This window comes from the organism of the source record quoted next, unplaced genomic scaffold, assembly GCF_019419815.1.
Source record: "Pyrus x bretschneideri cultivar Hongxiangsu unplaced genomic scaffold, Pyrus_bretschneideri_v1 Contig39, whole genome shotgun sequence".
In the NCBI taxonomy this organism is placed as follows: domain Eukaryota; kingdom Viridiplantae; phylum Streptophyta; class Magnoliopsida; order Rosales; family Rosaceae; genus Pyrus; species Pyrus x bretschneideri.
In genome coordinates, this window is record NW_025999712.1 from 336,192 (window position 1) to 358,837 (window position 22,646).

A 22,646-nucleotide genomic window follows, 5' to 3' on the forward strand; every position below is an offset into this window, starting at 1 on the left:
TTTGGGCTTGATATCTTTTGCAGATGGATGGGTTTGACCAGACAGTGAATGTTAAGGTTATTATGGCTACTAACCGAGCAGACACCTTGGATCCTGTACTTCTACGTCCTGGAAGGCTTGATCCAAAGATTGAGTTTCCTTTGTCCGATAGGAGGCAGAAAAGACTTGTTTTCCAGGTAAAATAACATATTTAAGTATCTTTCAACGAAAGAATTATTACTCGTAGAATGTTGTTTGTAAGCTGTGAAGTATTCCTTTTTCTCATTAGCATAAGATTTGTAGCTTCTGCGGTGTCCGTGCTGTGCCATCCATATCAGTTGACCAGTTACTTCCCTTTATATCTTAATTTTGGACTGAACAGGAGTTGGGCAGGTCAAAACACACCTGCACCCAATGTCTACATGAGATTATCCCATTTAATCCTATGTCAACCTTACGTCTTACCATAGTTATGAAACTTGGCATCAGATTTCTATTTACCATTTCGTCTATATTTTCTCTTGCAATTGTGATGTCTTACTCTTGTTGTCTTCTATATTTTCTCCTGAAATTGTGATGTCTTACTCATGTGGATTTTTTGCAAGCTATAGCAAACAATATAATGTTAATGTACCCGCTTGTCTTGCAGGTTTGCACTGCTAAAATGAACTTGAGTGATGAGGTAGACTTGGAAGATTATGTCTCTCGGCCAGACAAAATCAGTGCTGCTGAGGTGAGACATTAATTTCTTTTGGGAGAGAATATGCTTATAGTTTTAATTCTTCTACCAACGTTAAATCCTGTTACTGTTATGCTGTTGGGATTGTGCTATTATCTTGAAATACTAATATTTGCTTAAAGGTTAGAACAATTATGGCGATAGAAATATACATGTTCTTTTTAACAGTCAAGGTGTTAGACATACAGTTGTTTAGAAGAATTATGGTGTTAAGATTCTTAAGAATATACATGTTTTATATGGGACGGATCTGTATATGTTGCTAGCGTTGGAGACTTTACCATCGTCAAATGGGGTTGGATTTAGCCTTTTAATGGTTGATAACAAAGACCTCAATACGAATGGCCATAAATTTGAATATGAGTTCTCTTATTTGACTTCACCTGCAGTATTCTGTGTCCGAGCGTAAAGATATTGATGCTTTATGGTGGTCTCAGATCTCTAGTCTTTCCTTATAAAAATTGAGTCTTTAGTAACTGTTGTAAATGGTTCGATTTGTACAGATTTCTGCTATATGTCAAGAAGCAGGAATGCATGCAGTCCGGAAGAACCGGTATGACATACTCCCAAAGGACTTTGAGAAGGGTTACCAAACCAACGTGAAGAAGCCCGACACTGACTTTGAATTCTACAAATGATCGGTGCTGGAAGCTCATATGGTAGTTCTGTTTCTCTGGTTGATTAAAAAATGTTCTGTTATGTTTAATTTGGTCACAATCACCACGCAAGCCGCATCGGGAGGTATTGGTTCCTTTGAACAATTGCAGCTCAATGTAGGGATGCCTTTTACGACATTCCGAATTATTGCGGTGATGATGTATGATATCGAGCCATGGAATTGTTTTATTTTCTTTGTCTTTCGGATAATGTGGGTGATTTTTAGTTGGAGAATTGTTTAGGGAAAACTGTAACAAAGTATACTGAAATTTACGTTCCATTCTTACTGTTTGTAGAGATGGCACAGTTTGCAGCACTTTGCTATTCATATTTTCGGCACAGATGTTGGGGTATTATCCCTACCCAATTAAGCATTGCGATGTGTTTATTACTAGTCCACATGGTAGTGCTCGATTTATTTGGGATATCGACATAATGACATCTTAATTACAAGAAAGTTTCTCTCAACTCAATGACAGTGGGGATGTGTTAACCAGACATTTTTAGTCTTCAAGCCTTAAGCCAAAGTATTGCAGTATGGTTTTAAATTTATCTTTGATTATAGGAGAGCAAACTTACATGGAATGGAATAGGATTCTCTCACACGTGGTATCTCATTTAATAATGTAGTAGCATGTGTAAGTTTTTTTTGTTAGATATATAAGATATTATCTACATTAAAACCATTTCCACCCATCGGGCAAGGGCAGCCCAATGACAGTTATCATTTATTTTGAATAGTAATTGTCTTTGTCAACTCCACCTATTTTACCATTGCCAGCACGGTTACTCTTCACAAATATATATATATATATATATATATATTTTTTTTTTCTTTTTTAAATTCACGATTGCCAATTTATCAAGCAAGGATGTAGAAACTGCTGAAAATGAGGGCGAACTTAATCAAGACGGGAAGTTTTTTAGTGTATCAGAATCCAAACTGATAACAAAAAAAGGCTGAAAAATGCATACTACTATACTTTTATTATGTTACGTGGCTTACCGACTCGTATTTATTATGTTTATTAAAAGATGTTTACTAATCCAACACAATAGAGTCACTGAAGGAGGTGGAGCCACCTCTAAAGTAACTTTGTCCTCAATGACTTTTTATTACATGAAACTACCCCTCCATTATTGATTTGAACAAGAAAAAAAGTGTTGTGCGATCCAACTGTCCTACAGAGAAAAAGGGGTGAGAATATAAATTTAAAAAATGGGGGTATAGATAGAAATAGGAGTAATAGGGATTAAATTTATAGTGCATTTATGCGACGATAATGAAAATATAAGAAATTGAATTGAGAATGAATTGAATTGAAGAGGAATTAGAATGAGAAGAAGTCAGAATTAGATTTCTGTTGAAGCTTTTTACTTAAATATTTTAGAATCGAAATAGAATTCTATAAAATTATTTACTAATATACTGTTTAGTAATCGAACACAATCGAGTCACTGAAGGAGGTGGAGCCAGTCTAAAGTAAGTTAGTCCTCAATGACTTTTTATTACAGGTAACCACCCCTCCATTATTGATTTGATCAAGAAAAAAAGTGTTGTGCGATCCAACTGGCCTACAGAGAAAGAAAGGATGAGAATTTAAGTTTAAAAAATGGGGGTATAGATAGAAAAAGGAGTGTTAGGGTTTAAATTTATAGCGCATTTATGAAAATATAAGGAATTGAATTAAGGAGGAATTAAATTGAAGAAGAGTTAGATTAAGGAGAAGTCAGAATCGAATTTCTGTTGAAGTTATTTACTTAAATATTTTGAAATCGGAATAAAATTCTATAAAATTGTTTACTAATTCAACAGAATTGAAATATAAACTAGTATGTTTACTAAAAACTGTTTAGTAATCCAACATAATCGAGTCACGGAAGGAGGTGGAGCCACCTCTAAAGTAAGTTTGTCGTCAATGACTTTTTATTACAGGAAACTACCCCTCCATTATTGATTTGAACAATAAAAAAAGCGTTGTGCGATCCAACTGTCCTCACAAAGAAAGAAATGATGAGAATTTAAGTTTAAAAAATAAAATTTTAACAAAAATTTTACGGTATTGTTCAATTAAAAAAAAATTATATTTTTACATTAAAAAGTTAATTATAGTAATATTTACTTTATCATTTATTTTATCTTTATTATTAAAACTCAAAGTTTTCAAATTTTTTTCTTTAATTTAAAAAAAAATAGAAGTATAGATAGAAAAAGGAGTACTGGGGATTAAATTTAGAATTATTGATTGATATTATTTTTAACTATATGCATAGACTACGTGCTGTTGTTTTCTTATGAAAGCACAATTCCTTTTTCATGATTATTTAATATAAAAAAACGCAGCTTTACGTCGATAACGAAAAGATAAGGCACTACTTACTGTAAAGACAACAAGAAAAAAAAGTTAAAGAAAAAAAACAATTTAGTAAAAGACAAAATTTGAAAAGAAAAAATGAACCAGACACGTATCGATTCCAGCACTCAAAATGTTAAAAGTACTTTTGAGCACTCAAAAGCAACGGAAGGAGATAATTACTTTATAAGAAGTAATTTTTTCTGAAACGAATGTACCCCTCAATTATGGGAGGAATTGTTCATCTGGAATATAAATGGTACACTATATATTATTATATAAATAGTAAAAAATTTAATTTTTTAACATATATATTCTATTATTTATATAATAACACATGATATACCATCTCATATTTCAATCACAATGAAAAATCGTTTCAATTATTACATGCAGCACCATGTTTCTTACGTTAAATTTGTCACACAACCGAACCAGTGAACAAGGAAGAGCCACGTCTAAAGTAAATCTATCCTCAATTATTTGTTTCTGATAGGAATAATATCTCATTCAATTATTATCTATCATCAATTATTTGGACGATGCACAATCTTTTTCACGTCATAAAAAGTTAAACCCACCGGCATCTGTTGTCGATCATATCATTTTCCACTGCTCCTGAATTGTAATCGTAACTTGTATCGAAGAGAGAAGTTAAACACTCTGATTAGCTGAGCTGAGTTGAGTAGGGAGTTGAAGGAATGGCAGCTGAAGTTGTGCTTACTTTTGCTGCGGAGGGAATACTGAACAAGGTGCTTTCACTTGCTGCTCAACCATTCAGTCTTGCATGGGGTTTCAAAGCTGAACTCCGAAAGCTTCGAGACTCATTCACCAGCATTGAACGTTTGTTGAATAATGTTGCCGACAAACCACAAGGTAGTTTATACTTTTGAATTGTCGTATAATCTCGCACATACATGCCACAATGACAAGGTATATAACTAGTTTTCATTCTCCAACAGATCCGTTAATAGAGGCATGGGTGAAGAAACTCAAAGACGTAGCTCATGATGCTGAGGATGTCTTCGATGAACTCGAGTACGAAGGATATCGGCGTAAAGTCGAAATCCGAAACCATATGAAGAAAAAGGTTCTTAACTTCTTTTCAATCTCCAATCCACTTGCATTTCGTCTTCAAATGGCGCGTAAAATTCAGAAGATCAATGCATCCTTGGTGGATCTCAAGAGTGACGCATCTCTTCTTGGACTAGTTTCCAAGAATAAAGATGCAACCTCTCAGGGGATTAGATGGGACAGACAAACCAACGCATTCTTTGGCAAAGATGAAATACCCGTTGGACGGAAAGCTGATGTGTCAAAAATAGTCACAACCTTGACCGACTCCAAATACAGTAAAGAAAATCTTGCGGTCATGGCGATTGTGGGTATGGGAGGCCTCGGAAAGACAACATTGGCCAAGTCAGTTTACAATGAGGATTCGATAGACAAATTATACTTCAAATTTGATAGAAAGGTTATTAGCATGAGTTGAGTGTAATCCTTGCTAGTCATATATTTCAAATTTTTAGGCAATCAAATGATAAACACGATCCCTTCATCTCTTACAACTTCAATTTCAGGTACTCAGCTGAAGAAGAATTTCAAAAAGCAGATGCAGTCTTTGACTTCTTTGGAAATTCCTCGGAGGAGCGATTTGACTTGGGATTCCGCAGAAGCCTTTGTCAAACAGTAACAGTTTGTGACATAAATTTCATTCAATGCCGATCCTTCATTTACACCTTGGATGGTGATTAGGGTTTCAGCTAAGATAATAGACCAGCATGCATTCGGTTGAATATTGATATTCCGGTTGAAGTACAAGTTAGCTCTTCTTAAGCAGACTAAGTTTTCATCGGTGAATTGGTGAATCTCTGGATGGTGAATTATTACAAGGGCTTTCTTCTGCTTTGATCGTTTCTCTCTTGAGATTCAAAGTTGGTTTGAGCTGAGGTCATTGTTTCTCGCTCTTTCATTTTCATTTTTTATTAATATTTTCGAAACAATATTTCTCCATGATAGCAATGCTGGAATAGATATTATATTGTTGTTTGATTAAAAAAAAAAGGGATTCTTTATCTTCTGATGACATCTAACACTCGTAAATTGCAGTTTTGATGGGGCATGGAAGGAAGAGGAAGATAGAGGGGGAATTGGAGTGGTGCTAAGAAACGACACAGGTCAGTTTGTGGCGGCGCTGGCTATGAAACTGGACGGCATCTCTTCACCGTTGTTGGCAGAAATAGAGGTAGCACGTGCTGCAATCTTGCTTGTGCGAGAGTTAAACAAGGAACTGGTGGAACTTGAAGGAGATGCAGCGTTGGTCCTTGCTGCGCTAAATCTAAGATGACATGTCGTTGATGGATAGTATGGTAAATGAGGAGCGCTACTTCCTGCGCTCGACTCCACAAACCAAACTCAAGCATGCTTGCAGGGAGACAAACAAGGTTGCTCACAGATTGGCGCAATTGGGACTCACTCTAGAACAGCGACGAGTTTAGTTCGAGGAATCTCCTGATGTAATCACTGACCTTCTAATAGAGGATAGTTAAGTTTTATATTTCGTGGTGCGGGACGCTCTTTTTCCTGACGTTGGAACCAGCTACGAGATGCTTGTTTGAGTCCGTATAATGACTTGTGAAGTCGACGAACCATAGTCTCCCCCTGTCGACGATAACCAGGAGGTGGTAACATATAGACTTCCTCATGCAGTGCACCGTGAAGGAAAGCATTTTGGACATCCATTTGGTGAAGAGACCAGCTGCGAACAGCAGCAATGGTCAAGAGACATCGGACACGTGAAGAAGCCCGACACTGACTTTGAATTCTACAAATGATCGGTGCTGGAAGCTCATATAGTAGTTCTGTTGCTCTGGTTGATTAAAAATGTTCTGTTATGTTTAATTTGGTCACAATCACCACACAAGCCGCATCGGGAGGTATTGGTTCCTTTGAACAATTGCAGCTCAATGTAGGGATGCCTTTTACGACATTCCGAATTATTGCGGTGATGATGTATGATATCGAGCCATGGAATTGTTTTATTTTCTTTGTCTTTCGGATAATGTGGGTGATTTTTAGTTGGAGAACTGTTTAGGGAAAACTGTAACAAAGTATACTGAAATTTACGTTCCATTCTTACTGTTTGTAGAGATGGCACAGTTTGCAGCAATTTTGCCATTCATATTTTCTTCACAGATGTGGTGGTATTATCCCTACCCAATTAAGCATTGCGATGTGTTTATTACTAGTCCGCATGGTAGTGCTCGATTTACTTGGGATATTGACATAATGACAACTTAATTACAGGAAAGTTTCTCTCAACTCAATGACAGTGGGGATGTGTTAACCAGGCATTTTTAGTCTTCAAGCCTTAAGCCAGCCAAAGTATTGCAGGATGGTTTTAAATTTAAGGAAACTAATGAAAAAAATTTAAAAATTTTGAGTTTTAATAATAAGGATAAAATAAAGGGTAAAGTGAATAGTAATAAGATTGATTTTTTAATATAAAAATATAATTTTTTTGTTAAAATAAATAGTATAGTAAGTTTTTCGTTAAAACTTCTTTAAATTTACCTTTTATTATTATAGGAGGGCAGACTTAGACATCTCAGCAGATAATTTACTTATATCTCGATCATCAATTATTTGGACGGAAGGTGATAATTACTTTATAAAAAGTAATTTTGTGAAAAAGGATCTCTTCCGGATCCATTACATGGGGATATAAGAATCTTCATATTTCAACAGTTTCTCGTGTATTGTGAAGTTAAAAATTATTTGATTTTTAGTATTTGATAAAAATTGATTGCACGATACATAATAAACAGCTGAAAGATGAAAATCTCTAAATTCTCACGTAATGAATCCAGAGAGAATCCTTTTTAGGAATGAATTTGGATCCTCTCCTGAGCTAATGAAGAGGATCCTCCTCATCAATCATCTTGAACTGTTGAATTTTATCCAACGGCTACAATCATTATAACTTTAAAGAGACCCCTTGTTTATAACCATTAGATAAAAATTTAACGGTTCAGGATGATTGATGAGGAGAATCCTTTCCATTAGCTAGAAGAGGATCCAAATTCTTTTGGGAATGTACCCCTCAATTATTGCATGCAGCACCCTCTTTTTGACGTTAAATTTTTCGCACAACCGAACAAGTGAACAAGGAGGAGCCACGTCTAAAGTAACTCTATCCTCAATTATTTGTTTCTGATAGGAATAATATCTCATTCAATTATTATCTATCATCAATTATTTGGACGATGCACCACTTTTTCACCTTATACAAAGAACATAAACCTACCGGCATCTGTTGTCTATCATATCATTTTCCATTGCTCTTGAATTGTCATTGTAATTTAAGAGAGAAGATAAACACTGTGATTAGCTGAGCTGAGTGGAGTAGGGGAATTGTAGGAATGGCAGCTGAAGCTGTGCTTACTTTTGCTGCGAAGGGAATACTGGAAAAGGTGCTTTCACTTGCTGAGAAACAATTCTGTCTTGCATGGGGTTTCAAAGCTGAACTTCGAAAGCTTAGAGAGTCATTCACTACCATTGAACTTTTATTGAATGATGTTGCCCACAAACCACAAGGTAGTATATATTTTTGAATTCTCTTATAATCTCTCGCACAAATGCTACAATGATAAGGTATTTTAACTTGTTTTCATTCTCTAACAGCTCCGGCAATAGAGGAATGGGTGAAGAAACTCAAAGGCGTAGCTGAAGATGCTGAGGATGTCTTGGATGAATTCAAGTACGAAGTTGATCGGCGTAAAGTCGAAATCCAAAACCATATGAAGAGAAAGGTTCTGAACTTCTTTTCAATCTCCAATCCACTTGCATTTCGTCTTCAAATGGCGCGTAAAATCCAGAAGATCAATGCATCCTTGGTGGATCTCAGGAGTGAAGCATCTACTTTTGGACTAGTTTCCAGGAATACAGATGCAACCTCTCAGGGGATTAGATGGGATAGACAAACCAACGCATTCTTTGGCAAAGATGAAATACCCGTTGGAAGGAAAGCTGATGTGTCAAAAATAGTCACAACCTTGACCGACTCCAAATACAATCAAGAAAATCTTGCGGTCATGGCGATTGTGGGTATGGGAGGCCTCGGAAAAACAACATTGGCCAAGTCAGTTTACAATGAGGATTCGATACACAAGTTTTTTGAAAAAAAAATTTGGATTTGTGTATCCGACGCTTTTGACGTCAATTTCATCCTACATCAAATGTCAGAACAGCTTAATCGGGCAAAAGCCCCTTCTAAAGATAATCAGCATACTCTGCTTTTGTCCCTTGATGAAGAGTTGAAAGATAAAAAATACTTACTCGTACTTGATGACGTTTGGAACAAAAATTCCAAACTATGGGAGAGTTTCATGGAATGTTTGGCAAAGCTTAGTTCTACTAAAGGCTCCAAAATTATTGTCACCACTCGCGAAGATGAAGTCGCATCAATCTCAGAAAAGCTACTTCCGCGACATGAATTGGGAAAACTTTCTGTGGATGAATGTTGGTCCATCATGAAAAATAGAGCTTTCACCAATAACATTGATCCTAAGTTTGATACAATTGGAAGGGAGATTGCTGAAAATTGCGGTGGTGTTCCATTGGTGGCAAAGGTATGTATTATTATATATAACGTGAGATTTGCACCTATTTTATATTATTTGAAAATGGTTGAATTGAATTTGAATTTTTAAAGTACAATTGCGTAGAAAGACCTTTTAGATGGTGTGAAAATTTCACTAAAATTATTAATTGACATATCACCACATACACATCACTTATACATTATATAGTATACAAAATGTGGTGTCTCTAACCTTTTTTTTTTTTTTTTTTTCCAAAAACCAACAATAGCAACTTATTGATTTGAACGAGGCAGAAACTAGATAAAATTTGGGTGATTTGGTATAAAATCAATAAAAAGTTACAATATTAACAATATATCAATCATATTTTTGTTAATTATAAATACATCAATCATGTATTGTGATACTTAAATACATTTAAGATAAACAACAATTACAAAATGTGCTATTACAGCTGGCATCCACTTTAAATGACAATCATTTTCTCATATTTTCATATTTTGGAATAAGTCAATACGGATTTAGACACTGTAACGAAATGTCTATGTTCTGATTCTGGTTTTATTGGATTCAGGCATTGCGTTACAGTGTTAGTTTTCTGGTTTTTTTTTGTTTTTTTTTTATCACACACACCTCTTATTTTTCACACCTCACACAACTCCTAATTTTTACATTTGGATTTAGACACTATGTTCGTTTCTTGCTCTGTTTTTTATATTATTTTTACATTTAGACTCAAATACTACAATGCAATGTTCGTTTCCTGGTTCTGTTTTTTATATTTTTATTCAGACACTATAATGCAGTGTTTGTTTCCTGATTCTTTTTTTTTTCTTCTTTTCTTTTTACGTTGTGATTTAGACACTATGTTGCAGTGTCTGTTTTCTGGTTTTTTTTTTCATTTCCTATGCTTTGCACTTGTGCAACCTTTTATATTTAAATTTAAACACACGACGTGTCTGTTTCTTGATTTTGAATTGCAAACTGCAAAACTCTTTGCAAACGCACTTTTAATTCAAGAGGATTTTGATGGACACTACCCTTAAGACAATCTTCATGTCCAAAGCCTTTGAAGATTTGCTGGATATCTATTACATCACTTTTTTTATTTTTTTTTATTTTTTATTTTTTGCTTGCGTTTTGTTTTTGCTGCCGATTGTTGCACTTTTTTTGGAATTTCATTTTTTCCTCTCGCCATTGTGATTGTGTTTGGTAATGGGGAAGTTTCAGAGCACTGGGATTAATCGAACTATTTGTTCAGGTTTGATGGAAGAGAATGAAAGATAGAGAGGCATGGATAGGAGAGATAAACATGAGAGAGTGAAGAGAAAGAAGGGGAGATAGAGACATGATAGAAAATTGGGAGAAAATGAAGTAAATAAGGAGAGTGAAAGAGATAAGGAATGAAATAAAGTGAAGAGAGAAGGGTATAATAGTCAGTTTATAACTAGCTCGTGGCATGCTCTATTGACCTATGCATAATTACTATAAATATTTCATTAATTATGTCTAAAAATAAAATTATCCATTGATATATGGCTAATTAGTAAAGTTTTTATTGACCATTGGCCAAATATCCTATAAAATTAATTCATTATCCCAACAAATCAAGAATAAAACATGTTTTTAAGTTTTAACTACTTAATGGGTACTTTGGGAAATACGTCAAACACCAAAAATAATGGAAGCTAATATATAATTTTGCACATGGCTTAGATTTTGTCCTTTTAGGCAAGGGGATTCATAATTAAGGAAGCCAAAACTTCCAAATTTTATACAAGTCTCGATTTTCTACACTGTTTTCGGACACCTTTGAAACTCACTAATCCAATTAGCATGTTTTAGGAGGCATTTTGCACACCAAAAAAAGTATTGAAGAATGATTGTCATTTGAAAAACAGTATAATATGGAACCGTTCATTTTCATGGTTGTCGTTCAAATTCATTTGTTTGGTAGTAAACAAACAGGTCTAAGCCCCTTGAATTTTAGTTATATTATTTGCAAAATGATGAATTGTGTTCGAATTTGAAGATTCAATTTACATTGGTCTTCCTAGAGGGATAAAAACTTTAGAAAAAGGAACAAGTCTAGTAAAAATCAGTTAAATTAGTTGAAGCGGTTTAAAGCATTTGCATTGTTATTGGATGAATTATTTTGTTATGACTTAAATTGGTATTTTGTTAGGGCATCTCCAATCTAATAGTTTAAAGTTTAAAGTCAATTTAGATCTAAACTACTCCCAGTTTTTCTTGAAATTAAATGAAACTATTCCCTGTTTTTCTTTTTCTTTTCCATCAACTTCAGTTGAACTACTATACCCCGTAGATAATTATGTCATAGAAACTCTCTAATCCAATTAACAGGTTTTGGGAGGCATTTTGCAAACTAAAAGAAGTATTGAAGAATGGTCATCGTTGAAAAACAATAAAATATGGAACAACCTATTAAAAGAAGAAGATAGTAGTATTATGCCAGTCCTGAGGTTGAGTTTTGACAATTTAGAATCATCATCATTGAAGCAATGTTTTGCATATTGCTCAATATTCGAGAAAGACTTAGAAATTCAAAGAGACAACTTGATTCAACTTTGGATGGCTCAAGGACTACTCCGAGCTTCGCATGACGAAAGTAAAGATATGGAGGACACAGGCAATGAGTATTTTGATATTCTATTGCAGAGCTCCTTGTTTCAAGATGCTATGATGGGTGACAATGGCATTGTTACCAAATGCAAGATGCATGATCTTGTGCACGATTTGGCAGAACTTGTGTCCAAATCTGAAAGCTTGATGGGAGACTTATGTGGCAGAGATAATACACTTGAGATTCGACATGTTGCTTGGGTTTCTACTTCTACACTGGAAAATATTTCAGCAAGAAGTGCTTGGAAATTGCGGTCACTGTTTTCCAACAACAGTGAAGTTCCTGCTAACATTCTTCCACGGTTCAAAGCTTTACGCGTCTTGAATTTATGGAATGCTAATATTGAAGAACTTCCAGTTTCAGTTGGTAGGCTGAAACACTTAAGGTATCTTGACATTTCTAAAACAAGATTCAAAGCACTCCCCAAATCTCTAGGCAAGCTCTATAACCTTCAGACATTAAGAGCAGTGAATTGTGCCCTTGAAGAGTTTCCGAAAGAACTGCAAAACTTGATCAACCTGAGACATATCTATTTTGATGAGGATATCAAATTCCCACAAGGGATAGGACGGTTGACTTGCCTTCGAACATTACCTTACTTTCCGGTGGGTAATGAGATTGGTCGTCGAATTGAAGAGTTGGCTGGCTTGAAACAATTGAAGGGTGAATTAATTGTTTGTAATTTGAAGCACGTAAAGAATGGAGAAGAAGCAAAGAAAGCTAAGTTAGAGGATAAGACGAAAGTACGCCATGTGAGCTTCAATTGGACTGAAGATAGGTCAACAACTAACAACAACGTGGAGGAAGATGTCCTAGAAGGCCTTCGACCACATCTTGAGTTGGAAAGCTTAAGTATTGAAAACTTCATGGGCGATAAGTTTCCAACGTGGATGATGAGTGGGTTGCTCAACAACTTGAAGAAGATTAAGTTAAGTGAATGCAACAAATGTAAAGTAGTCCCACCGCTCGGTCATCTACCCAATCTTACGGAGCTTATTATTGGAGGAATGGCTAACTTGAAATGTGTTGGAGCTGAGTTCTATGGTTATGATCTTATCCACAATGTAGCCACGACAAGTGAGGAGATAATTACTTTATTTCCAGCGCTAAAAGTATTATATATTTTTGAGTGTGGTGATCTAAATGAATGGAAGCAAGCACCAACAATGTCAAGAAAAAAAGTTGTGGTTTTTCCTTGTCTTGAGAAGTTGACCGTCAAAAATTGTTGCAAATTGAGAAATGCTCCGAGTCATTTTCCATTTCTCCAAAAGTTGGAGATGTCTTCTTGTGATAGCAGAACACCAATAGAAGAAATGAGCAATGGATTAACAACTCTCACTTCTCTCGAAATAAGTGGTATTAAGGAGCTTACTTGTTTGCCGCCAGGGATTTTGAAGAAGAATAATAATCTCCATTCTTTGGTTATAAAGAATTGCGATGATTTAACTTGTATTACCCCAGATGTAGTTGGTTCTTGCGGTTCTCTTAAAGGATTAGTTATTTCGAATTGTAAAAACCTGAGGCATTTGGCGTATGGGCTAGACACCCTCCCTCTCCTTGAGGAACTGACTATCAAGGGATGTCCTAGTCTAGAGTTGATTCAAATTGAACAGGGCATGGCCTATTTACAGAAATTAGAGATTGAATATTGTGGACGATTGTCACACCTACCGAGTGGGTTAAAGAAGTGCACCTCTCTCCAGAAATTGAGAATATGGGAATGCAATGGATTATCAAGCCCATTGAGTTTATGGGCCTCTCTCGTGGAAGTGAGTATAGAGAATTGCAATAATCTCACATCAATTGAAATTAAAGGCAGCGGGTCCCTCACCGACTCTCTTCAGAAATTGACAATCATTGGGTGCCGTGATTTATCAAGCATACAATGTCCCTCTCTTCAGGAATTGGAGATATATAATTGCCCAAAGCTATCATCGTTTGGTGTCAAAAGTAGCAGAGCTGAGAAGGAGGAGGAGTGCATTAGCCTACAATCTACTTCAGACTTGCGCACCATGACCTCCCTTCGACTTCTGAGGATTGTAAATTGTGAAAGATTAGGAAGTTGGGTGAGCAGCCTACAATTCCCACTCTCTCTTGAGACTCTGTCAATAGGGGATATGCCTAATTTACACATTCTTCCAAGTTTAGACCACCTCCATTCTCTCCGTACTTTGGTGATTTTAAATTGGCGAAACCTAAAATATCTGCCAACGGGGCTACAGTGGCCCAATGGCTTGGAGACATTGACTATCGGTGGGTTCTGGGAGGAGCTCGATTCCTTCCCTGATTTTGAAGTTGGATCATTAATGCATCTTACAAGCTTAGTCTTGTATGGTTGGCCTAAGCTCAAGTCTCTGCCTCAACAAATTCAACACCTCACTTCTCTAACATATTTGTGGATATCTTCATTTGAGGGAGTGGAGACTTTGCCAGAATGGTTGGGTAGCCTTACATCCCTTACACACCTGAGGATTTATTATTGCAAGAATCTGAAGACTATGCAACGCCTCACCAAAATACAATCTCTCCATATTATTAGATGCCATCCCCTTCTAGAGGAAAGATGCAGGAGGGACAGCGGCACAGATTGGCCTAAGATTTCTCACATTCCAGATTTCAGAAGTAAGTTTTAAATTATTGAAATCAAATTAAAGAGCCAACGTTTCTTCTTTTATTTCGTGTCTCCACTAGTACTACACTCAAATTTAAACTAGTATAACATAATTTCTTTATCCTTCTCGCTCTCCTTTTATATCAGTTTGGGGCGGAGACAACTAGTATAAGCATACCTGTTCTTCCACAACAATGTCCATCTCTTCAGGAATTGTGGATAAGAGGATGCGCAAAGCTATTATCGTTTGGTGTCAAAAGTAGCACATATTGGCCTAAGATTTCTCACATTCCAAACTTCAGAAGTAAGTTTTTTAAATTATTGAAATCAAATTACAGAGCTGACGTTATATGTTTATATCCTTTGTTCTTTTATTCAGTGTCTCCCTCTTCTCTTAAATGATCAGTATTCTGAGACAATACTTGGATTGAAATTACGCAACTGGAACGATGTAGTGCAGTAGGTACAAGCAGAGTCCAGGTAATGATGCACAAGATATGTTTTTCCAGAAATATGGTGTTTGTTGTTTTAGATTTTGTTTCATGATTTCATCCTTTCAGCCATTGCATGCTAATAACTTTTTATCCTGATCACAATGGTAGTGGAAGATTTATCGCATTTGTTGCTTCCATCTCTTGCAGTTTGCTTATTCCATTGGTTCCAAACATTTTACCATCAGTTGAAAACTTGAAATTTGTTGTTTATATTTGTTCTTAAGTTGTTTTGGTGTTATCTTTGTACATGCAGAATTGGGATTTCTATCAAAACGCATGCATGGATCAATCTCATTTTTCAACTTCAACCATGTTTCCTTATCATCAAATCTTAATTTGGATACAAATTGGTAATCTTTTATCTTGTCGACTACAACCGTATCAATATTCTTTGTTTGATACTCGTCGCCAAATTGAAATGCATCCTTTCGAGTTTTCACAGAAATTTGAATTCAGTTGATTTTTGCTGTTGTGTGAATCTTTAGAAGCTTGGGCTTCCTAGCATCCTTTGTGCCCTGCATTGGTTCGGAAGGAGAGTGCAAGAAGCAGCCAGCTGTTGAATAGAGGGAGAGCTTGAGATTGGAAGTGAAAAAACCTTTGTACTACCCTAATTTGAAACTCTCTTTCTCTCTTCACTTGCTCTCTAAAAGACTCTCTCATGCTCCTTTTAAAATGTAACCTACATTATTATAGTAAAAATTCTGTACGGACTTAGTGCTGTCTTTAATGAACACAAGAAATTCTGTACGCTTTATTGGGGATGAGAGTCTGTAAAAATAACGTCTTTCCTTTTTCTGCAGTTGTGTTGTGGTGGAGGACATCAGCATAGGCTTTGCAGCAGCCAAAGCTGAAATGAAGTGTATCATAACCAAAAGTGGGTAAATTACTTTTTCTATATGAACAAAAGATTGACCATATATGTTAACTTTCCCGCACCTCCTCTTCCCTTCACTTCTAATTGATCAGTGCATTGTACTGTTGACTTCTGACTTACTATATATGTTGTGTTTTCTAGTGGCATCTATATTTCTTTTGGCATGCTGTGGTGTTTTTCAGGATGCTCAGTAAGTGCAAACTTGGTCCAGGTACTTATGCACAGTATATTAAATTTCTCGCTCTGCCTTCATTTTTTTAATCCTTACCAAGCTAGCCATCCTCTTTTTTTGGTACCATGTGGGCATTCTCCTTTACATATATCTTTCTTAGTTCTGGCAACATCAATTCGATATGTTAAGTTTCTTAGTTCATCTGTAGGATTGCTGAACCACTAGCTTAATAACCCGTTCATGGTATTCAAATCTTGTTAGAAACTTGGAAGAGTTATGCCAAGATTTGTGATCATGTAAAACCATTTTCATATAATATAATATAGATTTACTGCAATTGCTTTCCGTCTATTATTATTCTTACAAAGATTTTGGGCTGATATTTTTATGTTTACTTGTGATTTTTTAACATATTTTTTAATCGTATGAACAGTGATTTGAATTCAGTTGACAATTTAATCGTTATTTCATAACCCTTGGGTAACTTGATGAACTGTCAAATACCTGCATTATTGCAGAAATTGGGTAAAGAACATCAGATGCAATGCTAAGTTAGGGATTTTATAATTTGGCAAATTTAAGAAATCGTGGAAAGGTCTACAAACCCGAAATGGATAAACTTCACCTTCGGTGGGTTCTGGGAGGAGCTCAATTCCATTCCTGATGTTCAAGGTTGATCATGGTAGCTTGAATCGTTACATTTTAAAGGGTGGCCAAAGCTCAAGTCTCTGTCCCATCAAATTAAACACTTCACTTCTTTAACTGCTTTATGTATCAACCACTTGAGGGAGTGGAGGCTTAACACTTCACTTCTTACAAAGACTTGTTGGGTGACCTAACATCCCTTATCGAGCTGGGATTAGGAACTATAAGAATTTGATGAATCAACCCTCTGCCAAAGTTATGCAATGCGTCCGCAGTTTACTGTCGCAGTGAATTAAGCAATGTAAGTTTTTCAAACTCTTTATCTCCTTTGCTCTTCTAGTAATTAAGTTGACTTACTATATATGTTGTGTTTCCAATAGGCATATTTAACTCTTTTAGCATCCCTTGGCATTTTTCATGACGCTCTTACTCAACTGGAACAATGTAGTGCGGTAGGTGCAAACGGAGTCCAGGTACTGATGCACAAGATATGTTTTTCCCAAAAAGTAGTGTTTGTTGGTTTAGATATTGTTTCATCCTTACAATCCTTTTCAAGCTAGCATGTAAATTCTGAATTGCCAATCTAAGCGGATTTGGTTGTTCAACCATCAGTTGATCCATTTTAGTTACACAGGCCCATACTAGTTCTCATTCTGAATCACAATGTTTTGCTCCAAAACTTTTTAAGTGGAATTTTTCTTCTGGGCAGATTGTTATCTTAAAATTATCAGCTCTTGAAATTTAATCCTGATCACAACAGTAGTGGTAGATTTATCACATTTGTTGCATTAGTCTCTTGCAGTTCGCCTATTCTGTTGGTTCCTACACAATGAGCAAATCAAGACTTGTTTTCACGATAACAATGTTGATATAATATGTAGAACTGTTGTAATTGCTTTCTTATGAAGTTTGGACTAATAGTTTTGGGGCTACTTGTAAAATCTGAATTGTATGCACAGTGATTTGAATACTATTGATTTTGTGTCTGCAGTTGATATCGCTCAGTAACTTGATGCACTGTTGAGTACCCATATTATTGCTGAAATTATCGAGAATGATATTACTGTTGATTTTTGTGTCTTTCCTAGCAGAACATTCAAGATTTTGGGACTTTTTGGGGGATTCAGTGAAAATTATCGAGAGTGATATTGTTATTGGTGTGTTCAAATGAGATTAAAATTACGGATTAATGACTTTTTATCCTGATGAAAATTGTAGCACTTTCCTTATTCATCTGATTCTTGCATAACGAGGAAAGTGGGCAAAATAACTGGAATTGCTTTGTCTTTGAATCTTCCATAAAATAAATAGTTATTATTCTTATAAAGATTTTGGACTGAGATTTTTATGATTACAAATATTTAAATTGTATGCAGAGAGATTTGAATTCAGTTCACTTTTCTCTGTGATTGAAACCTCGAGTAACTTGACGAACAGAGTGTACCCACACTATTGATTAGGTAAATGAATCTTCAATTCCAAACATTTTACCATCAGTTGAAAACTTGACATTTGTTGCTTATATTTATTCTTAAGTTGTTTTGGTGTTATCTTTGTACATGCAGAATTGGGATTTCAACCAAAACTCATGCGTGGATCAGTATCATTCTTCAACTTCAATCATGTTTCCTTAGCATCAAATCTTAATTTGGATAGAAATTGGTAATCTTTTATCTTGTCGATTACAACTGGATCAATATCCTTTGTTTGATACTCGTCATCATATCAAAATGCATCCTTATGAGTTTGCACAAGATTTGAATTCAGTTTATTTTTGTGTTGTGTGGATCTTTAGAAGCTTGGGCTTCCTGGCGTCCTTTGTGCCCTGCATTACTGTGAAAGGAGAGTGCAAGAAGCAGCCAGCTGTTGAATGGAGGGAGAGCTTGAGATTTGAAACAACTATTTTACTACCCTAATTGTAACTTGTCTCTCTCTCTTCACTTGCTCTCTTAAAGACTCTCATGCTCCTTTTAAAATGTAACCTACATTATTACAGTAAAAACCACAGAAACTACTAAGCATGGACGTAGGCCAGCTTGCACATATGGAAGGTTCGTACAGTGCTATGGACTTATTACTGTCCTTAATGAAAGAAAGGAATTCTGGATGCTTTATTGGGATCAGAGTCTGTAATATCAGCTCCAGTGTATAAGGTGTGCTATTCTCCTTCTCTTTTACATTGAACAATCTAAGCACATCTGTATTTTTTTTAATTTTTCGGGTTTTCTCCGTTTCATATTCACCGTGAACTTATTAGTCATTATGCCTTGATGATAACGATGTCGTAAGAGTCATTTGTGTTGCGAAACAAGGTTTGCTCTGTTGTTTCTAAGATAGTAAATTATTTTACATGGAATGCCCTGATGATAACGATGTTGTTGTAGGTCCATACTGGGTACTTTGGGTCTCTTCCTGATGGTGTTTACTCACCATTGTCTCCACACCTTAGTATTTTACAGAGTTCTTCGAGCTGTGAAGGTAACACTGTCTTCTTTGAGACACTTTCTTATGCCATTATAAAGGATTAACATTTTTATAGCCGAGAATTAATCGTGTTTATAATAAAATGTGCACTGCAGATATGAAGGAAGTAGTCTCTATTTTAAGCAGAAAATTCAAGCTGAAAACAAGAAGTTACTTGCTCCTACAAACATATGTGCATTCTTTACCCCAAGGTTTATGAAGTGTATGGTAACCAAAAGCGGCATGGGCATGGGCCTTGCAGCAGCCAAAGTTGCTGGAATGAAGTGTTTCGTAACCAAAAGCAGGTAACTTACTTTTACTACATGCACAAAATAAGAGTGCTTCCATATTTCCAACCTTCTTGGTATCGCAGATTATACTTCAAATTTGATAGAAAGGGTATTAGCATGAGTTGAGTGTAATCCTTTCTAGTCATATATTTCAAATTTTTAGGCAATCAAATGATAAACACATTCCCTTCATCTCTTACAACTTCAATTTCAGGTACACAGCTGAAGAAGAATTTCAAAAAGTAGATGCAGTCCTTGACTTCTTTGGAAATTCCATGGAGGAGCGATTTGACTTGGGATTCCGCAGAAGCCTTTGTCAAACAGTAACAGTTTGTGACATAAATTTCATTCAATGCCGATCCTTCATTTACAACACCTTGGATGGTGATTAGGGTTTCAGCTAAGATAATAGACCAGTATGCATTCGGTAGAATATTGATATTCCGGTTGAAGTACAAGTTAGCTCTTCTCAAGCAGACCAAGTTTTCATCGGTGAATTGGTGAATCTCTGGATGGTGAATTATTACAAGGGCTTTCTTCTGCGTTGATCGTTTCTCTCTTGAGATTCAAAGTTGGTTTGAGCTGAGGTCATTGTTTCTCGCTCTTTCATTTTCATTTTTTATTAATATTTTCGAAACAATATTTCTCCATGATAGCAATGCTGGAATAGATATTATATTGTTGTTTGATTAAAAAGAAAAGGATTGTTTATCTTCTGATGACATCTAATACTCGTAAATTGCAGTTTTAATGGGGCATGGAAGGAACAGGAAGATAGGGGGAATTGGAGTGGTGCTAAGAAACGACACAAGTCAGTTTGTGGGGGGCGCTGGCGATGAAACTGGACGGCATCTCTTCACCGTTGTTGGCAGAAATAGAGGCAGCATGTGCTGCAATCTTGCTGGTGGGAGAGTTAAACAAGGAACTGGTGGAACTTGAAGGAGATGCAGCGTTGGTCCTTGCTGCGCTAAATCTAAGATGACATGTCGTTGATGAATAGTATAGTAAATGAGAAGCGCTACTTCCTGCGCTCCACTCCACAAACCAAACTTAAGCATGCTTGCAGGGAGACAAACAAGGTTGCTCACAGATTGGCGCAATTGGGACTCACTCTAGAACAGCGATGAGTTTGGTTCGAGGAATCTCTTGATGTAATCACTGATTTTCTGATAGAGGATAGTTAAGTTTTATATTTTCGTGGTGCGGGACGCTCTTTTTCCCTTCGACTGGGTTGAAATCCCCAGCAAGGTTTTTATCGAGGCCCTATAAAATGCACCCTATCCTACTATCTGTACATATTCTTTCTCGTATCAATGAATATCGTACCTCTTCTAAAAAAATACACAGTAAATTGTCCATGAATGTTCTAACAGCAGAGAAAGTACATGGCCCTTAAATTGTTAAGAGGCCACAAAAGAAAGGAATTTTTCCAAAAGCGTTTAGCTTCCTTCTACGCTGGGCCTTGCAAAAAATCCCTCCGAAAAGTTAATTTATCACAACAAATATTTTAAGTGCACAGCTAAGCTTAGCTGAAATTGAGAAAAAAGAAAAGTAAAAAAGCTCTTTTAAAATTAATTATTTAATAAAACCTAGGAATAATTGGCATGAAAATATAGGAAATAATTCATCTACCAACGTTTATAATATAAGTAGACAAAGCCGAATATGAGGACAAATAAGTTTCTTTACTTAAAACAATAATTCCTCGATTTTCTTCCTTCAAGTTGGATGCATTTATTTTGTTTCTTTCTTCAACATAATTTTAAATATAGTTGGTTATCTATTTCAATCCGTCATAGGGGGAGACCAAATAAGATAAATAAATATGTGCAGTATAGTACAAGATGATTGGATAACACTGTGTAGCGGTGTAAAAATATCTGACATTAGAGGATTGAGGCAGAAATGAGAGTTGAAGTTTGTTTTGCAAGACAAAGATAAAAGCTATAAAGAAAGGGATTGTAGTGCCAATGCCACACTCTCTATCAGACTATAATCACTTGGCTCTTGTAGCTTTGGAACATAAGCTAACTAAGTTTGCTTCCTGATCGGTCGTTGGTTTGGCTCCTGTCAATGGCAGCCATGCATTTCAAAACAAACTATAAATCTTTGGTTTAATTCTTAGCCATTCAATATTTTTGTTGGTCCCAATTAATTGACCCTTCGTATTACTTATGCCCATGCTGCTTTAGCCATTCAATATTTCTGCTAAATAGTCATATTATATTAGGTTAATTACTTGTTGATTTAGTAATCAATTTAGTAAACCCTGTCGTTGTTGCATATAACGTACGTGAAGGAAGCTTTAGCTGGTGGACTCAAACCTAACATTCCAATCAAGTAACGATTGGTTGTTAACACTTATACTGCCATGACTAAATCGTTTCTCATTTAACACCCCACTATTTCACAAGTAACACAATTTTAATGAAGTTTATAAATTTTTTAGCACTGATCGAATTGACAATTTGGCAGAGCTTAAACGAGCGGGATGTAGGTCCGCTGTCTCAAATTTTCTGTCTTCTTTCATGTCTCCTATCTATTTACTTGACACGTGTTATGCAGTTTAACAAAGAGTTAACAGTGTTAAGTATTATTATTTTGTGAGGCCAACCGTGCATGCCTTACATAGAACACTAATCAAATTCGAACATCCGTTAAAACTATTTGATAAGACACGACCAAATGTGCAAGCATAAATTTCACCGATCAAGGTTACATATGTTGGATGAACAAGTTTAAGAGCACTAAGAAATTTTGAGATGACGAATTTCAAATTGATGAAACTTAATGATATTGAATTTCTAAAAATATTTCTTTGACCAAATTGTAATGGTACATAAATGCAAAATTTAAAAATATGCTTTATGAAGACATGATATGTTTGTAAACGAGTGGTGGTGGTTGATGTATAGATGTGAATGGTTGGGACGGTAGAGTGCTAACGATGGTAGTGGCAGTGGTGGTGGAGGAGGGGAGTCACCAAGGATGATAATGGTGACGTTGTTGTTGCTAGGGAAAAGGTAGTAATATGGTGAGAATGGGGTTGGGGTTGGCAGAAGCATCGATGGCGATGGTGGTGGTCGTGGCAGAAGCAGTGAATATGAAAACTGATGGTGGT

General features: G+C 35.9%; 3 protein-coding genes across 17 annotated transcripts; all 3 read left to right on the top strand.

Annotated features, from left to right (window-relative positions):
• Positions 1 to 23: 23 nt before the first annotated feature.
• LOC103963287 (26S proteasome regulatory subunit 6B homolog) lies at positions 24 to 6,898 on the top strand. Its single transcript, XM_048564320.1, has 4 exons — positions 24 to 176; positions 629 to 712; positions 1,222 to 1,352; positions 6,560 to 6,898. The coding sequence occupies exons 1-4, from the start codon at positions 24 to 26 to the stop codon at positions 6,561 to 6,563; spliced, it is 372 nt and encodes a 123-aa protein (XP_048420277.1). The 3' UTR covers positions 6,564 to 6,898.
• Positions 4,264 to 6,898, top strand: LOC125468532 (putative disease resistance protein RGA4). Of its 3 annotated transcripts, none has more exons than XM_048564376.1 (4): positions 4,264 to 4,605; positions 4,692 to 5,216; positions 5,310 to 5,679; positions 5,839 to 6,898. In XM_048564376.1, the coding sequence occupies exons 1-3, from the start codon at positions 4,431 to 4,433 to the stop codon at positions 5,420 to 5,422; spliced, it is 813 nt and encodes a 270-aa protein (XP_048420333.1). In that variant the 5' UTR covers positions 4,264 to 4,430; the 3' UTR covers positions 5,423 to 5,679; positions 5,839 to 6,898. The 3 variants fall into 3 exon arrangements, with proteins under 3 accessions (XP_048420333.1, XP_048420334.1, XP_048420335.1); XM_048564377.1 differs by having other exon boundaries at positions 5,310 to 5,663; XM_048564378.1 differs by having other exon boundaries at positions 4,265 to 4,605; positions 4,692 to 5,203.
• A 1,089-nt stretch (positions 6,899 to 7,987) lies between these two features.
• LOC103935278 (putative disease resistance protein RGA4) lies at positions 7,988 to 20,815 on the top strand. Of its 13 annotated transcripts, XR_007250927.1 has the most exons (16): positions 14,662 to 14,891; positions 14,994 to 15,067; positions 15,335 to 15,431; positions 15,567 to 15,680; positions 15,882 to 15,955; positions 16,097 to 16,166; positions 16,646 to 17,073; positions 17,153 to 17,245; positions 18,149 to 18,232; positions 18,338 to 18,434; positions 18,568 to 18,690; positions 18,769 to 18,925; positions 19,157 to 19,250; positions 19,352 to 19,540; positions 19,740 to 20,112; positions 20,271 to 20,815. XR_007250927.1 is itself a non-coding variant. In XM_048564374.1 (15 exons), exons 1-5 carry the CDS (start codon positions 8,151 to 8,153, stop codon positions 14,752 to 14,754), a joined length of 3,618 nt encoding a protein of 1,205 aa, XP_048420331.1. In that variant the 5' UTR covers positions 7,988 to 8,150; the 3' UTR covers positions 14,755 to 14,891; positions 14,994 to 15,067; positions 15,335 to 15,431; positions 15,567 to 15,680; positions 15,882 to 15,955; positions 16,097 to 16,166; positions 16,646 to 17,073; positions 17,153 to 17,245; positions 18,149 to 18,232; positions 18,338 to 18,434; positions 18,568 to 18,690. The 13 variants fall into 13 exon arrangements, 12 of the variants coding, with proteins under 12 accessions (XP_048420331.1, XP_048420322.1, XP_048420321.1 ...); XM_048564374.1 differs by lacking the exons at positions 18,769 to 18,925; positions 19,157 to 19,250; positions 19,352 to 19,540; positions 19,740 to 20,112; positions 20,271 to 20,815 and adding exons at positions 7,988 to 8,325; positions 8,413 to 9,359; positions 11,697 to 13,183; positions 13,610 to 14,598 and having other exon boundaries at positions 14,735 to 14,891; XM_048564365.1 differs by lacking the exons at positions 18,769 to 18,925; positions 19,157 to 19,250; positions 19,352 to 19,540; positions 19,740 to 20,112; positions 20,271 to 20,815 and adding exons at positions 7,989 to 8,325; positions 8,413 to 9,359; positions 11,697 to 14,598; positions 17,861 to 17,929 and having other exon boundaries at positions 14,735 to 14,891.
• The last annotated feature ends 1,831 nt before the right edge of the window (positions 20,816 to 22,646 follow it).

Coding starts and splice junctions, on each gene's coding strand:
- LOC103935278 (XM_048564366.1), top strand. CDS start 8,151: ATGGCAGCTGAAGCTGTGCTTACTTTTGCTGCGAAGGGAATACTGGAA. Junction 9,360..11,696: donor GTGTTCCATTGGTGGCAAAG/GTATGTATTATT, acceptor TCCAATTAACAG/GTTTTGGGAGGCATTTTGCA. Junction 14,599..14,734: donor TCACATTCCAGATTTCAGAA/GTAAGTTTTAAA, acceptor CTTTTATATCAG/TTTGGGGCGGAGACAACTAG.
- LOC125468532 (XM_048564376.1), top strand. CDS start 4,431: ATGGCAGCTGAAGTTGTGCTTACTTTTGCTGCGGAGGGAATACTGAAC. Junction 4,606..4,691: donor TGTTGCCGACAAACCACAAG/GTAGTTTATACT, acceptor ATTCTCCAACAG/ATCCGTTAATAGAGGCATGG. Junction 5,217..5,309: donor TAGAAAGGTTATTAGCATGA/GTTGAGTGTAAT, acceptor CTTCAATTTCAG/GTACTCAGCTGAAGAAGAAT.
- LOC103963287 (XM_048564320.1), top strand. CDS start 24: ATGGATGGGTTTGACCAGACAGTGAATGTTAAGGTTATTATGGCTACT. Junction 177..628: donor AGAAAAGACTTGTTTTCCAG/GTAAAATAACAT, acceptor CTTGTCTTGCAG/GTTTGCACTGCTAAAATGAA. Junction 713..1,221: donor ACAAAATCAGTGCTGCTGAG/GTGAGACATTAA, acceptor CGATTTGTACAG/ATTTCTGCTATATGTCAAGA.